Source organism: Polyodon spathula, chromosome 18 (assembly GCF_017654505.1).
Source record: "Polyodon spathula isolate WHYD16114869_AA chromosome 18, ASM1765450v1, whole genome shotgun sequence".
Classification (NCBI taxonomy): Eukaryota; Metazoa; Chordata; class Actinopteri; order Acipenseriformes; family Polyodontidae; genus Polyodon; species Polyodon spathula.
In genome coordinates, this window is record NC_054551.1 from 28,664,568 (window position 1) to 28,683,054 (window position 18,487).

Consider the following 18,487-nt stretch of genomic DNA (forward strand, 5'->3'; position numbering starts at 1 on the left):
AATTGGCAAAAAGCAAAGATTGTCTTAAAAACCTACTTTGACTGGAATTTGTATGAACAGTGAAAGGTCAAACTTCAGTCACTATAACACTATATCATTCTAATATGTTAACAGTAGCCTGTATTTAGATATAAATAACGGGACCTTGCATTCAAAACTTAAAAGATTTTTTAAAGGAGTAAAATAATATTATAATTTCTAAGAACAACTGTTATACTGAAGTAACTTAATTAGAAATAAATCTTATAAAGCCATTTAAAGTGAAACTGTTGAAAGAACATTGTAAAGGTTTATTATAACAGATGCCTCCTTCCAGTTAGGCCAGCTTCACGCAATCTCCTCTGAACAGTTGATGTTGAAACATCTGTACTTCTAGTAGCATTTAGCGGAGCTTGTATTTCAGGGGCAGTTAATCACTGGTTTCACACACTCGATTGAACTTGTTCTCTGATTCTGAGGTGACCCTTGGCCTGCCTGACCTTGTTCGGTCCTCATGAGTGCCAGTTTCTTCAAATTGTTTGATGGTCTTGGCCACAGCAGTTACAGACACTTGCAAAGTTCTTGCGATTTGTCTTAAATATTGACCTTCATTTCTTAAAGTAATTTTTTTCTTTGCTTAACTGAGCGTATTTTGCTATTTTCTGCTCCCTTACATTCAGGAATGACAAACTTGTGCCTATGCGACCTATATTTATAGTAATCATGGACCCTCACCTGTTAACAATAAATGGTGAGAAAAGGTTAATTAGGTAACATGCTAGTTAATTCAGAGAACATCTAACAAAGACACTTTTATACTTAGGCCAGTGTTCTAACACTGTGTTATACACATTTTAGACTTTTAACTGACTTGGGCTTCAGACTGAAATCCCCTTGCTCTGGGTGACCATTTCATTGAAATTGACAAGATTTACATTTTCATTTAGAAATTACATTTTTTAATGCAATTCACTTATGATTATCAGCTTACATAAGTACACGTATCATATAATGAAATATTAAGTGTTTACAGACACGTTTATACAGTTAAAAGCATAGATAATCATGAAAAACCTGGTTCCAAGCAGGTGTACTCAAACTTTTGACTGGTACTGTATATATACACAACTTTGAGCAGTCAGATTTTAATGAATGTGTACACACACACAAGCACACATACACACACAAACACACATTATAAAGTAAATGTATAGCGCAATTTCAAATAATTTAAAATTAGTACAGCCTAACTGAACTTACAAAAACAGATTCTTATAAGCAGCTCAGCAAATTATGTTATTCAATGTGTTTTAAGAGCATTGTTCATTTTTATAAAATGATGTGCACTGTGATATAACCAAGATATTGTGTTGGTGTCTCTTCTTACAACCCAGAACAGAAATGTACTGTTTTCCTTGTAGCAGTGGAAGTCCACATCTCAACCCGGTACAAAAAAAAAAACAGAACTGAGCGACACAAAACATTCCCTATCTGATTTCAAATGAGCTGCCTTAACAAGGTGTTTTCCATTCATGGCACACTGACCAAACAAGGAGCTTCAGTGTGGGGTAAATTACTACTGCTGACCAAACATGTCACTTTTGCAACTTATTGCCACTTAAGCGGTGTCTGTTTCCAAGGCCCATAGATCTTTTCAGCTTAGAATCTGGAACTTCACCTATACTAATTTTCACAAAGTTTGCAAAGCGATATAAATAAATGTTAGAGTACTACTGTACATAAGACTAAAAACTGCAGTATGCTTTCATACTGAAGCAACCCCCTACGGTGCACACTGAGATGCTCCAAATGCTCCCCTCTACCCTATCATTTCCTTTCATCAATTAAATCTACTCTATAAACCATTAGTCACCCCAAAGTATTTGTCTTGTGTTTTTTCGTTCTGTTCTCACACTCACATCTGATTACTCTCATTCAGCAAAATGAGCATTTAATATGGAGTACTCACAGCACCTCTCTTCAGATTCCGAGGATTTTCACGATTTCTTGTGTGTACTGGAGCATTGTCCTGCAGCTTCAAACCAGGGTCCAATCAGCCCACCATTCTTTTCTCTGTCCGGCATCTGCGCATGATCTTAACAGGTGCCTCCCGACCAGGATACTTTATCTCTACCTGCCGCCCAAGGAGTTAATCTCCCTGATCCAAGCAACTCCTGAACGACTGTACTGGAAGTACTAGACGGTCAGCAAACTCAAAAAGACCCTTCTCAAAAACAGCAGTGTGATCCCAGCAGGGATTAATTGAGAATCGCTTTTTCTTCTTTACTGTAATTTCATCTCGGCGGAACTAGTTTTTCCACCCAAGAAAGTTCCCCACCCACGCTCGACTGTTCAGCCCCAACCAAAGAGCAGACAGTCAGCGCCAGAGCAACACATCCCCATAGCCAGCACATCAAACCAGCAGGCAGCTGCTCCAGGCAGCAAAATTCACCAAGAGCACTCCCTGAGCACTTCACGACACAAAAGCATTTATTCGCCGAGACATTATCTTCAGTCAGTACCAAACTGAGCGATTTGGATATACAGTTGTCTAAGATCAAGCAAAGAAGCAAAGTTCAGCTCTTTCAGTATTCTCCTCCATTCCTGCAGTAAACACCCCAGCAGCAGCTACAGTCACTTCTAACCTCAGTCCCTACAGTAGAGCCTCCGATCCATTGCTAGTATGTCCAGAGTGGGGACAACCTTTCCGCCGGGGCCACCAAAGGTTTCCCCCTAAAATGAAAGGGGATTTTTCCTTTCCACTGTACGGAGGGTCTTCACATAGTTAGTAGGGAGCAAGCTTACTGACACCTTTGTCGTGTTAAATGTCTTTGTCTTCTTGTGTTAAAGGTTTTCTTTGCACTGTTATTTTCTATATGCATTGGTGGTTCTTTGTCTATCTGCGCACGTATGAATCTTTAGCAGGGAGCCTCGGGTCCATTCTTTGGAGGGTTAGTGAATCCACTTTCTCCAACCCTTTAAGCTGCGCTGCGGGTTCTCCACGAGACAGAGGATAACCCCGGCCAAACTCCACCTTCAGCATCGCATGATCTTTTCTTCCTCTCTTTCAGGTTCTGAAGCCTCCATTTATGTGAGGGCCCCCAAGTGGCGGAACCCCTGTTCGTATGTCGAGTCTCCTCAGAGACGGTGACCCCTCTCCTGTTCGTCGGCTCTCCTCAGCAACAGAACCCCCCTTCTATATGTTGGGCCTTCGAAGAGACGGAGCATCTCTTTTTATATGTTTTAATATGTACTAACTCTGTTTCTTTTCTGGTTCGCAAGCCTCTTCGTATGTCGTGTCATCTCAGGGACGGTGATCCTTCTCTTGTTTGTCCGGCCTCCTCAGTGACGGAACCCCCCCCCTTCTGTGTTAAGACCCTCTCTTTATATGTTTTATCTGTCACTAACTCCATGTCCTTTAACATCAACTGAGGTGTCCTTGCTCCTGCCCCGTGAACTACTGTACTGTAGTTGTTTAAAAAAAAGTACCTACAAGTCGCCTTTTGTTTATAGGCTAAAGGCCTTAGTGATTGGATTCACCCTTTGCAGTCCTATATCAGACCAGGTCCGACATTACAATTTTCCCTTTCCAGTCCCTGTCCGACATCATCAAAAAGACATAAAGCACAGACCTCTAGTCGTTTTTTCTCCTAAAAAAGCCTAGAAAACCTTTCAATGGCCGAGACCGACAGGAGCCGAATGAAACCGATAAAAAAAGGGGCGTATCTCATAGCCTCATGCATTACAGAGATAACTAACACGGACATAACAAAAGAGGTAGCTGCTTCTGCATCCAGCGCTCAAAGAATATCACAGACATTTGCAGAGCGTTTTGAGATGTTATAGTAATAAAATAATGACTTGGATCGCATTATTGAGGAGTTTGGTGATAAAATGAGTGATCAGGAGAGGATTTATCAGTATGCACGTCTATAAAGAGGTATCTGAAAAATACAGTGAACAAGGGGTGGGGCTTGGCTGTAAATACAGTACTGAGTGTTTTTTTGCGATTCAATGCCTTTTGAACTGGCTTTACTCTGAAAAATATATTTTAAACAGCGCATGTAAAATAAACAGCGCGTGTGAAAATAAATTGGGCCTGACACGCCTGACAAACGTTGAATAGATGGATTGTAAAGGGTTAAAGAATAAACCCTTGTGAAATTGTATAGGAATGTTCTTACATCACTCATTCAGGAATAGAAACATCTACGATACTTTAGTTTGGAGATGTGAACACGTTTACTGTTTTTTACTTCACTTTTGTTTCACCATCAATCCACAGCAAAAACTTGTATCTTATGAACTCAACTGAACACAATTTTAGAGTCATAAAAAATGGTCAATATAAAAAGAATTAAACAGGAGAGATACTTCAATAGAACCTAATGTGTGCTTCTGCGTCACAGGAACTCTGACATTAGAAAGTTTCCCTCAGAGACTATACACACTACTGCCAGCTGGCACCGAGGACTCGCGCTTGGCAAGGTAGAAACCAGTTAGGAATAAGAATAGTTATTTAATTCTTTGCCAGTAAAAAGGATATTTTATATACTATAGGTAAAACCATCACAGAAGTTTGAAACTCTGCCTAACATAATTTTTCCCCAGAATCTGAGTGAAGTGTTTACAATATTGCACAATATCATGGAGCTTACAGTCATTTGTTTTGTTCAGTTTACTTTATAAAAAAAAAGAAAAAAAATGAGAATAATTAATGAAAAGTGAATGGTCTTTTGTACATAGCTTTATACTGTAAAAAGATGAAGGAAGTTGGGTTAAGTTATGTTACAGAAATATAGTTTACTTTAGTGATTTAGGACACTGTCCCATTTCTATTTGAAGTGAGATGATATTTACTACTAAATTAAGATGATCAGATGCCACCAGACTAGGAGAACAGGGTTTCAGATACTTTTATGTCAATAAGTCAGACCTTCTGTAATCCTAGAAGCAATAGACAAGGTTTACAAATTGGTGGGGCTGTAGAACATAAATGGTTAACATTTTTTGAAGGGCCTGAACGATTAAGTGACTAATTTTAGGATTCAATTTTGTAAAAGAACTAAGCTTTATGCTGCATTTGAATGGTCATGAAGGGTGAACAACAAAACAGAGTGGTCAACCCAGGATTTACAGTCACAACCACGTCAACCTGGAGGCAGTTTGGGCCAAAATAGTGAACGACTTCAAGCACCTTCCAGTGACACAATAAAGCTCAATCGCTATCTCAAAACAACCTACAAAATGAATATAAAAAGAAAAAATATATAAAAATGAAGTGAGTGAACATTGTGTTCTCATCAGTTTGGTAAAAAAAAAAAAAAAAGCTCTACAACTCACTGCACTGTTTTGTGTCTTTGTTTAAAAACGTAACACAAAATACATATTTGTTCGCCTGAAAGCAACAGCTACTTCACAAATGTTCTTTCGGCATTGTCTACCCATTGATCCGCTCCACAGCAACAGAGAAGCATTATTTCTAACGGTTGAATTAGACAAAAATTTCCACATTATTTTCTCCCCTCCATAATTTAGCTCCAAGGGCCACAGCTGTTAATGCTTTATAAATAGAGTGCAGCTCTGATCACCTCTAGGGAGGATGGGGCTCAGTGGAGTTACATGGGCACAAATCGGGCTGGAAAAAGCACACAAAATGATAAACATATGCGACCACTGCTTGGGATGGAGGGAAGGCACATGTGAATCCTGCATTTCACGTGTATTCAACAATGGACAGATTATAGAAGCAACAATTGCTTGCAGAAGTCAAAATAAAAATAAAAAAAAGATTTAAATCTTCTGAAAAACTGTAATTCCATATTTGAGTATCATTTAAAATTTAATTTTACGCTATTTATGAATTCACTATTTATTTTAACTCACAGTTTTTAGTTCTATTAATCTATATAATATAGTCATACAGTATGCTGCCCTGTGTTATGAATCCAAAACTCATTGTCTATATAAAGGGCTGACACTTATTAAAGAGTACAAACATTGGGTTTTTCCATGGCTCTGCATACAGCATTAATGTGCTATATTCTGACTCTAAATACACCCCGCCCACCCCCACTACAAATGTATCCAGTTTACAGCTGACCCTCTCTAGCCATACACCCCTTTTCTAAGCGTAACCTCAGAATGGACAGCAAAGTGCTGAATATCAAAGGGGGTAGCCCTTGAACAGCCCTGAGAACTCATGGTGCCCTCACCCCCCCAAAAAAAATCCAGAGTTCAAGCAAGGGAAATTTAACAATTCACCAAATTCAAAAAAGAGAAGAAACAAAAGCAGTTTAATTTGACTACTAATAAAAAAGAAATAAGAAATCACTGAAAACTTCCAGAGAGAGCTTAGTGATATGTTGCTAATTTCCAGACCACAATTTCAAGGACAAACCCCCAACCAATTTTCAGCACGAGTGGTTTTCTAAAATAAAATAGAAAGGAAGCAGCTGAAAGGGGCCCATTGCGGAACGCATTTTCAAGGAAACACAGCAGTAGACGTGTTTGGCATTTGGTGGCCCTTGTCCTCCTATTGTACCTTCTCCACAGTGGCTGGATTTTTTTTCTCTCCCTGCTCTCCAGTCTATACATTGAGGTTCAAACATAAACAGAAATCATGTTTGACTACCCCTTTGGACCAACACATCTGTTCCCGTGCCCTCAAGGCAGCCGGATTCTACAGCTACTCCGAGATGGGAATACTCAAGATCTTGGCCTTGTTCCTTTGTTTACAGGTGCCATTCTATTAAATATATAACTAACATCCGAAAAAAAATGCTTGTCATTAACTTTATTACACCATAGAGTGGATGGTTACCATACCCCGCCTACTACAGTATGAACACGAGTGCACCAATGAATCGCCAGATCAACCGAGCATAAAACCCGCCCCAGCGTCAATTTTTCTGTTGCATCAATTAGAAAAACTACTTAGGGAGGCAATTGCCAAACCCCATCCTTTTTATAATATCCGCACCACAACAATCAGATATGTGACAGACTATCAATGACAGACAAACGTGTTTGGGGCTCCCGTAATAGGCAGTGCAGGATACACCCTATAGCCCGGACGTCGCCGGTTCGAGTCCAGGCTGTTCAACTGTCGACAGTGGACGGAAGCTTGGCCGAGTGCCGCCCAGGGGTGGGAGGGCATAGGCCAGCCAGGGTGTCCTCAGCTCACTGTGCACCAGCGACCCCTGTGGTCTGGCCGGGCGTCTGCGGGCTTGCCTGTAAGCTGCGTTTTTCCTCCAACGCTGTAGCTCTGAGGTGGCTGCATGGTGGGCATGCAGAGTGTAAAAGAAGCGGTCGGCTGATGGCATATGCTTCAGAGGACAGCGTGTTCGTCTTCGCTGCTCCTGAGTCAGCACAGGGGTGGTAACGGTGAGCTGAGCCTAATAATAATTCCAAATTGGGGAGAAAAATGATAAAAACAATTGCCGACTACTAAATAAATAAAAAATAAAAAAATGCGTTTGGTGAAATTTGTCACGTGGTTATACATCTACCATATTATTCAACGTTTAATCAATTCTTTAGCTTATACATTTAATCATTTAAAGTTCTCATCTCTACTAGGCAAGGTAATGACTAGATAAATGTAGGCGGTATGAAGGAATGATTTGGCCTATACTAGAAGTCTCCCTCCATCCTGAACGTGTACTGTACCTACCTTCCTAAGCATGGATGGTGGGACATCACCCCAAGTTAGATGCAACAAAGTTACAGACATGTTGGAGGGGCGGTGGAGGACAAAAGAAACACACACAGCAAAGCAAAAGTACCCTGAGGTTTGCAGGTGGGAGGGTAGCCATCACTCTACCAATCACTGAAGGCTAGTTTCATGGTACTAACACATTTAATATGTGAAAAGGATCTGGACATTATTTTAAAGACCGTCTAGATACAGTACTTGGTGAATAAATTATAGCTGCTACACAGCAAGGCATAGATGCCATATCATTTCACTGTCAGTGCAGTCTGCATGTATTTTAAAGAGGTTTTCTGCTATATTCCATGAACACAAATTTTCACAGCACCACCACATTTTGAGGGCTGATCTTAATAAAGAAAAAAAAAAGTAGCCACGCCCTGTATTTATTATCTGGGCGGGTGATATGCATATCATATACCTTTTAAGAACTTGTTACCTGATTACCTCGAAGTTGGATGCAAGATAATTCAAATGTGATAAGAACTGATAACACAGGCGATAACAAGACAAAAGACAGAGCTTATGTTGCTCAGTTTGCTACTGTTCATGAAGTGTTCAAATTAACACTATCACCAACATTTTTTTTCTCTACCCAATTTGAAATGCCCAATTCAAAATGTTGCCTCACCACTGCAACCTGCTTACAGAGGGCATCAGGACAACTGAAGATCAAATGGGCAAACTCAGTTCCGACTGTCAAGCCAACCAGGGCTCAGCCTGGCAAGTCTCTGCCTGGACTCACTGGGCACCTGAACAGAAGTGGTACTGTGCAAAATAGCTTTTATCTCGTTAACCTTTTCACTGTCCAAGGATGTGTAGAGCGGTTCTTCAAAACTTCAGTCACTAGGCAGCCCAAACTGGCCCTGAACTAAATATACAGCATTTATTTTAATCTGCACAGCAAAACTCGCACTGATACCAGGGGGTTCAACGGATTATGAGTGAGCTGTGTTTCAATTTGTAAATCTCCACAGTAAATAGAATCAATGAACATGCTACAGAAGACACGTTTACACGCTCCAAATCACTGGTGCTAGTAACTGTACTCATTTCAATGTTAACAGATGTACTCCCAATTTTAAAAAGAAAAAGAAATGTTTAATTGTTTCATTGTTTTTTTTAAAAAGCCTCCTTGCCTACTTAAATGAGCCCTTTAACCTTTTGTTAGAATCCAAGAAGCAAAAACAAACACAAAAACTGCTGTTTCTACTACAGTTATGTACACTAAATAGTTAAAGAAAGAGAAAAGGAAGTGAAAGTAATTAACAAAACCACACAACTGATAGCTACATGACCGTTCCTTTATTCTTTTTATGTGGGCTCTCCAGTGTTTCCATTAGGCTTCAGTTGCTCAGTAATACCGCTCAGATGCTCAGTTAATATGTAAGCACTCAAAAAGAGTTAGTGAACACTTGCATCACTTCTAGAACTAAACGGACAACAATCATTTACTAGGATTTTATCTGTTCAAGGTTTGATTGGCACATCAGGTGCCACTGTACAACAAAGATAAACCAGGAATAAACTAAAATAAACCTGTTTGTTTTATTTTTGAATGAACACCACAGACTGACATTTGTACAGATCTAAATCAACAACCTAATTCTCAGCTTCAGGTGTTAAATAGCAGCCTTTCAAATTGCTGTAGGCCTATAATACAGCAAGTCCAGGCTAGAACATAAACTTTAGCTGTTATGTATGCAATCGCTGAAGTTGCGACATACCAGGAGGTTAGATCAAAACAATTCGGCCTCTTCACCTAACAGAAGCAAACACAATACAGGATGCCTGACCTGCTCTGCTCGCTGCCTAAAAACAAAGCTGAAAGCTGTAAAGAGGCAAAATGCTGGCCAATCAGACAAGGGGAGGAAAATTTGGGGTGGGGCTTTCAATATTCTATATGCCAGGCTGATGTTTAGTACTTTTCCACTTTTAAAAACATATGTTTTTTTAAAAATAAATTGATGTTATGACTTCACAGAACCCACTCCCGCATTATTAAGTGTTCACCCTATTAAGTAGCTAAAATAAGTAATAGATATACTAAAGTGTAGCCTGATCAGGGATGAATAAATTTAATACAATTTAATATATTAATAAGTCACAGCAGCTGCTTTCATTCCTGGTCCATTAAGAGCCATAGTATCTGTAATATAAATCCCAGCAATATTCCAGTAGGTGACATAATTGCACAATGAGCACAATGTCCAGTTATACAGTAACACATTTAAGAGGCGTCAAGGCCTTGCCAAAGTTTACAGTACCACATTTATGAACAGAAAAAAAACAAGAACATTACGTATTGTAAAGGACACACCATTAAAAAAAAGTGTTGTATTTGTAAAATAATAATCTCTAGGGGCTGTTAGGGGAGCGGTAGACTATTTCACTTACTCAAAAAGACTACCTTTGAGGCTTCCAAGTGGCACATCCAGTAAAGAGGCTCCATTGTCGGTTCAAGTCCAGGCTATTCCACTGCCGACTGTGGACGGGAGCACAATTGGCAGAGCGCCGCCCGGGGGCAGGGCTTCGGTTCGCCAGGGTCTTCGGCTCACCGTGCAGCGAGCACCAGTGACCCCTGAGAACTGTTCGGATGGCTGCGTGCTTACCTGTAAGCTGCCCAGAGCTGCGTTGTCCTCCGACGCTGTAGCTCTGGGCTGGCTGCATGGCGGGCCTGCAGAGTAAAAATAAGCTGTCGTCTGACGGCACACCCTTCGGAGGACTTTTTATCTTTGCTTTATATGCAACACAAAAACACTGAGAAACACGTGGATCAGTTTCCTGATAGGCAATGATGAAAATGGCCCAGTATGGTTATTACACTAATGAACCAAGATCTGTGTAGTGATGGATCTAGCTTAAGACACATAAGTTATATTTAACCCTTTGCAGTCCATTTATTCAGCGCTTGTCAGGCACTACTTAAAATATTATTTTTTCAGAAAAAAACAGGTTTAAAAGGCACTGAATCGCAAAAGGACACTCAGTAGTGTATCTACAGCCAAACCCCACCCCTTGTTTGTTGTATTTTTCACATACATCTTTATAGATGTGCATACTGCTAAATCCTCTCCTGATCACTCGTTTTATCACCAAACTCCTTAATAATGCGATCCAAGTCATTATTTTATTACTATAACATCTCAAAAAGCTCTGTGATTTTCTTTGAGCGCTGGATGCAGAAGCAGCTACCTCCTTTGTTATGTCCATGTTATCTCTGTGGTGCATGAGGCTAACAGATACGCTCTTTTTTCACTTCATTCAGCTCCTGTCGATCTCACTCAGCCACTGAAAGGTTTTCTCAGCATTTTCCGGAGAAAAAACAACTGGAGACCTGTGCTTTAAGTCTTTTTGATGATGTCAGACAGGGTCAGACTGGAAAGGGAAAATTGTAATGTCGGTCCTGGTTCAACATAGGACTGCAGGGTTGAAAAAGAAATTGATGATTTATTCATGAAATGGCCCTGATGCATGTAATGATTGATCTGATGGAAACTGTTAGTGGTAGAGTGATGTCCTTTGAAACGTACACTGTGACATTGTCTCTAATTCTTTAAATGGTCTTTCAGTAGGGGTAGTATTTCAACAGATAAAAGGGTAGTTAAAAAATGTCCCTTTTGTGCACTGCGAATTATAGTGTAACTTATCAGAAGACCTGGAGAAAAATGTACTCAGCGCTGAGGTAGCGGTATCTGCTGGCATCAATTCCTACAGGGGTTTGATTGCATTAGTAGTTTTAGAAAGTTATTTTGAATTTACTGTTTTTTTTGTGCCGTGCACATTTGAGTATTTGAGAGGTAGGGGATCCTCTTATTATTGCTTTGTGGGACTCTTTCTTCTTCAAGGTGTTCTTCTGAAAGGTTTTAAAATGAATTGCATTACCACTGCCATTTTCACTGCTACCCTGCCCCTCACATTCTCAGTCTCTATGCTAAAAGACTAAGCTGGATAAAACCGAGTTATGGGTGGCATGAGATTTCCTGGCTTTTGTGGTTTCAAGCTGCACCGTTGAAGTTTATTTGTCTTTTTTTTTTTGTAAGGAATGCCCTGTTTTTTGTGGCTTCAAACAAAGTTTTTTGTAATTAATATAAATCTACATTGCTATCCAGAGCCTATGGTGTGAGACCTCAAGAATGCGCTGTGATATTATGAAGAAGAGCTCCAAAGATCAAAGAGCTAACAAACCATGTAAAACTATGGGATTCTCAGACATGCAACCTTCACACATTAAAGATCTTTTTTGTTTTTATTTTTTTAACATGAAACTCACGTTTCACTTGTTTCAAGAATGCATTTGTGCTCCTAGACAGAAGGCTGGATTTACAACTTTAGCAGAGCAATAAATAACGAGCTGTAGTTTGAGGCACAATCCCTTTTAACACTGCCAAGGCTATATCATTCTTTTTCTATACAGTCAGAGCAGCTTGGAACCAGAACAGAGTAGTCTCTACTTTGGTAAGAACTAGAATTTTTAAAGGAAAATATTCTTAAGTACTCCAATTCAAATTATATTTGTTGAAATATGCAACACTGCTGCTCTTCTGCTGTCTTTAGAAGCACACTCTGAAACAAAATGCACTAGTGGTTGAAAGACAGGGACACACAAAAGACTGAAAACAGAGAACATATATTTGACTTAAACCTGGGATAAACTGTGGTGTAACTAGATGATAGTAGTAACAATATGTTGCTTAGTGACAGATACCTAGAAGATAGCTGTTGCTAGCCCCAGTTGAAGCACAGACTAACAAGACAGCCTTTTACTGTAGATTCCTAAACATCTAGGGTGCTTCACTTAGTGGAGTAACCAGGGGAAGCAGTGCAGCCTAGTGTTCAGAGTTCAGCTACAGTATCCAGAAGAACATCTTACCCCCTCACCCCCCGACTCCCTACAGTGGATGCTGTCAACATGCTCATGTCCTCTTCTGTCCTTCCCTGAAGTGAAGCTGGTAATGAACAGGGTTGGGGTCAATTTCTGTTTTTTTAATTCTCATTCCATTTCCAATTCCTTTTTCAAATCAATTTCCAATTCCAATCCCAATTTCCTTTTAATCAATTGCAACACACCGCTGATCAAAACTGCAATTCGCAATATTCTGTTCAAATCAGCTTGTCAAACAAATTACTTACATTAAAGTGTCAAAAAAATTGGCTTCAAATGAAAGCAGTTAAATAATCAGAGCAAGTATTATATCTGTAAAATATAGATTCCAATTACTTCAAAAGAACTTGAAATTGGGAAAATGATTTTATAAAGAAACTGGAATTGACCCCAATCCTGGTAATGAACCTCGTTGTGTTACAGAATAAAAAATTACTGGCATCTCAGAAATATTATGAATGAGAAGAGGCTATTACTGAAGGCCGTTTAAAAAAAAAAAAAACTAGAAGAGGATTAACCCTTTACGAACCATGTGCAAATTATGTTTTTATTCATCAGAGTAAAATATGGTGCAACATCATGAGGTAAATCATTTTATAAATATATTATTATAGAGAAAAATAATGTCTTTTCTGTACATATTTATTTCTAAACTAAAATGTCCCCTCCATCTTACTCTCTTTTGCAAGTTTGAAATAGTAACTAGGGGTGTCCATCATACACTTTTGTCTAAGCAGACGTGACCTAAATCTATATAAAAAAATATATTAAATAAAAAACACAACTCTTACTTGCATTGCTTCGCATACTTTCTTTTCCATTGCTCAAGGGTACTTCTGAAACCTCCCGTGTGATGCAGGCTCCAAGATGCTCTCTTCTTTGCTGTGTCTTTTTTCACGGAGTTATGCTACAGCTGTCTGTTCAACCCCCCTCTCTCTCCTGAAGTGGCGTTTTGCTTTGTGTTAATAGTCTGCTAATCCAAGAACTTTTCAGTGCTGTGAAAAGAACATGTGACAAGTAGGGGGTGCAAAAAAAATGCATTAGTTGCGACAGACTTTTCAACTGGAATGTCACAAAGAATCTCACCAGACCAGAAACCGTACTGTACTGAGTTACAATTACAAAATTCTAAAGTTGCAGCAAAAGTGAACTTGTCTGTTGAGGAGCAGTATTCACTTGAGCTAAATGTGCTAAATGATTTGACCAGCTTGTAAGAAAACCTGGACATGCTCCACCAAGCAATAAACTAATTCCATGTAGATTGCTAGCACACCTTCAAATACTTCCATTAATAATTGGCACAGGCCTCTTAGGTTATATAGTAGCCAGTACAGTCTTCTCCTCCCAAATATCGAGCCCAGGTGAACGCTTGCAGAGCAGACAAATAATCTGTCTGAAATGGATGGTTGTTTTTTGTTCTTAACTTTTTTATAATTCAAGAGGGAATTCCACCTCTCTGATTCTTTTCCTTTATTGGACAGGTTCAGGAAGCAACACACAGACAGGCAGTACTGAGGTTAAAACTGAGACGCTGCTGCATTCAGTCAGTTTATTAAACAAACAAAAGAGTTAAAAAAAAACAGCACACGACACTTGGGCCAAATAAAAAGACAAACAAAACGAACAGACACTAACAAACATGGCATGAAACACAAACAAGTACGGTGCTGGTGCTTCCAACACTCGTAGCAGTTGTTATTATTATTCAACCAACCAATCAATCAATCAATCTTTATTTTATATAGCGCCTTTCATAGTGGAACACCATTACAAAGCGTTTTACAAGACAATACAAGAAAATCCATAATACTTGAAATACAGAGAAATGCATAACACATGATATACAGTAAAAAAAAACAATGCATAATACATTAAATACAGTGGAAGGTACATAATACATGATAGTAGCATAATACATGAAATAGTACACTAAATACAGTGGAAAGTGCATAAATGCATGAAACAATACATTAACCCTTTGCGGTCCTATGTCGGAACAGGTCCGACATTACAATTGCAGAATACATGATAGTAACAATACGTGAAATAGTAGCAGCAGATAATAGCAGATATCATGCTTAAGGAGCACGGAAAGGAAGAGAGAACAGGTGGGTGTTCAGAGTTGATTTAAAGCGAGCAATAGTGGGAGTATCACGCACCAAAGCTGGGAGCTGAGTTCCAAAAAGTCGGAGCCATAAAGCTAAATGCGCGTTGTCCAAGTGTTGTGCACTTTTGCTTGAGGATAACAAGCAGGCCAGAGTCAGAGGACCTCAGCTTACGAGCAGAAACATAGCGAGTCAGCAGGTTGAGAAGGTACTCAGGACCTGTGTGATGAAGGGCATTGTAGGTGAGCAGGAGAGTTTTGAACATAATCCTGAACTTTACAGGTAGCCAGTCCAGCTGGGCAAGACGGGGTGATTTGATCACGTTTTTTACATCTGGTAAGGATCCTGGCAGCGGCATTCTGAACTAGCTGCAGTCGGTTTATGGTGCGCGCCGGGAGACCACCATATAGAGAGTTGCAGTAATCGAGTTGAAAGGAGACAAATGCATGACAAAGTATCTCTGCATCTGGGAGGAAAGGTAGGGACGGACTTTGGAGATGTTTCGAAGATGGTAGAGGAAGATTTGACCACAGAGGAGATGTGGGAATCAAAGGAGAGACTGTTGTCAAGAAGTACACCAAGGCTTTGTACTGTGGGGGAAGGCAGCAGCAGACAGTTTCCGAGGTTCAGGGTAGCTATATTAAGATTCTTAAGTTGAATTTTAGATCCTACTAGAAGGAGTTCAGATTTGTTACTGTTCAGTTGAAGACAATTGGCAGATATCCAGGCCTCGATGTCTTGAATGCAAGCTGAGAGCTGGACCATGGCAGAGGGGCTTCCAGGGTCGAGTTTTAAGTAGAGCTGGGTGTCGTCAGCATAGGAGTGAAACATGAGGCTGTGTTGGCGGATAAGGTGACCCAAGGGAAGCATGTAGATATTGAAGAGAAGGGGCCCAAGAACAGATCCTTGGGGGTCACCACAAGTGACTGGGTTTGCAACACCACTGCATCCAGCATAAAAACAGACTGCATGCGTCCGGATAGGTAAGAGGACATCCAGGAGAGATTCCAGAGATTCCAGCATAGTTCTGAAGGCGGTCAAGAAGAATGTCATAATCTTTGGTGTCAAAAGCAGTTGCTGGTAGGAAAAGAGGTATGTGAACAACACAGCGAGAGGTGGGGCTTGGCTGGAGATATAGTACTGAGTGTCCTTTGGGGATTCAATGCCTTTTTAACCTGTTTTAAACAGTATGTGTAAAATAAACAGTGCGTGTGAAAATAAATTGGACCTGGACGCGCCTGACAAGAGCTTAATAAATGGACCGCAAAAGGGTTAAAAGTTATTTTGGGAACAACAGTGCCAATGCCCTTGTAAGAAAGAAGACTTAACTTTTTTTGAACTGTTATGTTTGTACATGGGCACAGTTTCAAACGCTGGTAGTACTTTGTTTTGGAAATGAAGCCCTGCCTAATCTTCTAAGTGGATTAGACCTTAGCTGAGTTGTAGGCACAGTCTCATGTTCACATCCCTGGGAACAAGACTATGAGTGACAGGTGTGAATACACTATGTAACACAATTTTTGTTCCTGGGTAGTAAGTGTTATTTCCTAATTGCTTATGCCTCAAAAGTATAGAAAATGGCTATTATTCCCCACAAACTTTGCTTTTGTGACCAGGACAGGTACATTTCAAAATATCACTATTTCCAATGAGAAAATGGGCGCTTTTGTGTCTTTTCGTTCACATAAAGTCTGAAAAAAAACAACATATGAATCCAAATTAACATGTATTTATACTAAAGTAATACAAAAATGACTACAAAAGATTCAGAAGTGAGTAGTTTTTCAAGATTTACGATTTTACTGTAAATACATTATAATCGTAAATCTCGAAAAACTACACTTATTAGGAAATAACACTTACTACCCAGGAACAAAAAAATAAATAAAAATTGTTACACTGTGATATCAGCTGTGTGCCAGATACGACAGCCTTCTCTGTTACCATTGGCATATCCAAGATTTGCACCAAGAGAACTTTCTGCTTTTTTTCAACCATAAGGTTTTAAGTATTAGTGGCAGATACTGCACATTATTAGGGATGACCTTAACTTAAAAGAAAAATTGGGTTTTGGCAAACAGAACAGGAACCATAACACCAGTATTGATAATTTTCAAATTGCAGTGGTGTGGTTGAACAATAGCATTTGTCACAAACACACAGTATAATCTCAAAAGTGTTGTCTATATAATTCATACTGTGTATACTGTAGTCAGACATTCAAATAATGTGGCAGTCAAATGGTAAATCCTCTACTTCATCGGTAACAGAACCAAAAGAATATAAAAACAGCTGGGTAGCAACTGCAAAGTCAGTACAGTCCGATGTGATTGGTCTGAATCTGTTCATTAGTACTAAACACTGGTTGTAGAACTTCATAGAAAAAAAAAATCATACAATACAGCTGTGTACCAAAAATATAAGACAATATTATCTCAAATTACTGGTTTCAAAGTCAAATAATACAAAGGGTGTCTATACCCCTGAAATGTAAAGTCCTCAATATAACCTCACTATGGCAACCATTTAGGTCAGAGGTCAATACCAAGATCACCAACAAATTTCTGAGAAGATTGAACATGAAGAATGACACTGCTTACATTACTCACTTGTGCATCGAGACCAAATAAACAAATTCACAGCCGAGTGTGGTATATCAATACATGCTGCAGACTGCATGTCAGGGAATGCTAATGAGAGCTTACACACAAACCCTTTTCGAAGGGCACACCAAACCCCAGTATTAACTATTCTACATTACGTCTGCAGTTGAATCTACATGTATTTAGGTATGCAGAAAACACTAGATAACACTGATTCTTGAGGCACATCAACAGAGTATCATTGAAGTCTAACCTCTACTGTAACACAGTATCTATTTCTGTAAGCATGGTTCATGTTTTGAGTGGAAAACCAAAATAAATTGTACCTTATAGTATGTATACAGTAAGCAGAAGGAACCTAATCTACTAACCTGTCTATATTTAGATATAGACAATATTTTGACTCAGAGAGACCAATTTAAAAGGTGACAGTACATTTCCTGTAGACAAAATCAGGTAGCCTTGACCACCTTAGCATTTTTATTAATACCAAAAACATCTAGCTGGATAATCTATTTTTTATATTATAATTCTATTATAAAAGTTCCAGTGATTTCATACCTTTATAAAATACAAAATGACTAACCTACAAAGCTGTCTGGAGAAACAGTTAGCCTAAATAGCAGACCTCTTGAATAACAGTTCAGCACGCTGTGTCAAACACCAGACATGCACTGTACTGACTAGCTCTCTTTCCTGTCATGGAAATTTACTGAGCAGTACTTGCTCGGGGCTCACAGAAATCAACCTGTTAGCAAGATGGTTTTGCAGTTTCATACTGACAAAACACCAACAGTGAGACAATATAAAGATGTTATTGGAAAGGTCATTAGTTCTGCTTTGACTTATGGGATAGAATGATGATCTCTATGATGGCCTATTTTTATCTTTATAATTTATATAGAGGGTTTCAAGGGATTTGGTCCAGAGCTTAATTTCTGTGCTGCACTGTTCAAATGGAATTATAGGACTACTGTACCAGTGAACCATTTACTTTTAACCCTCTGCAGTCCTATGTCGGGCCAGGTCCGACATTACAATTTTCCCTTTTTCTAGTCCGATGTCAGGCCTTATCCAACATCATCAAAAAGACTTAAAGCACAGGTCTCCAGTTGTTTTTGTTCCGGAAAATGCTGAGAAAACCTTTCAGTGGCTGAGTGAGATCGACAGGAGCTGAATGAAGTAGAAAAAAGAGCGTATC

General features: G+C 39.3%; 1 protein-coding gene across 3 annotated transcripts in view; it reads right to left on the reverse strand.

The window, feature by feature from the left end:
- LOC121330829 (sodium- and chloride-dependent glycine transporter 1-like) overlaps positions 1 to 18,487 on the reverse strand; it is a 47,400-nt gene that overhangs the window by 21,996 nt on the left and 6,917 nt on the right. For 2 of the 3 annotated variants that reach the window (XM_041277668.1, XM_041277669.1), the window contains exon 2: positions 13,370 to 13,573. The exons of the other annotated variant lie outside the window; for it this stretch is intronic. In XM_041277668.1, coding sequence (XP_041133602.1) covers positions 13,370 to 13,399 — 30 coding nt within the window. In that variant the 5' untranslated portion in view covers positions 13,400 to 13,573. The remainder of the gene's footprint in view (positions 1 to 13,369; positions 13,574 to 18,487) is intronic. 3 annotated transcript variants of the gene reach the window in all.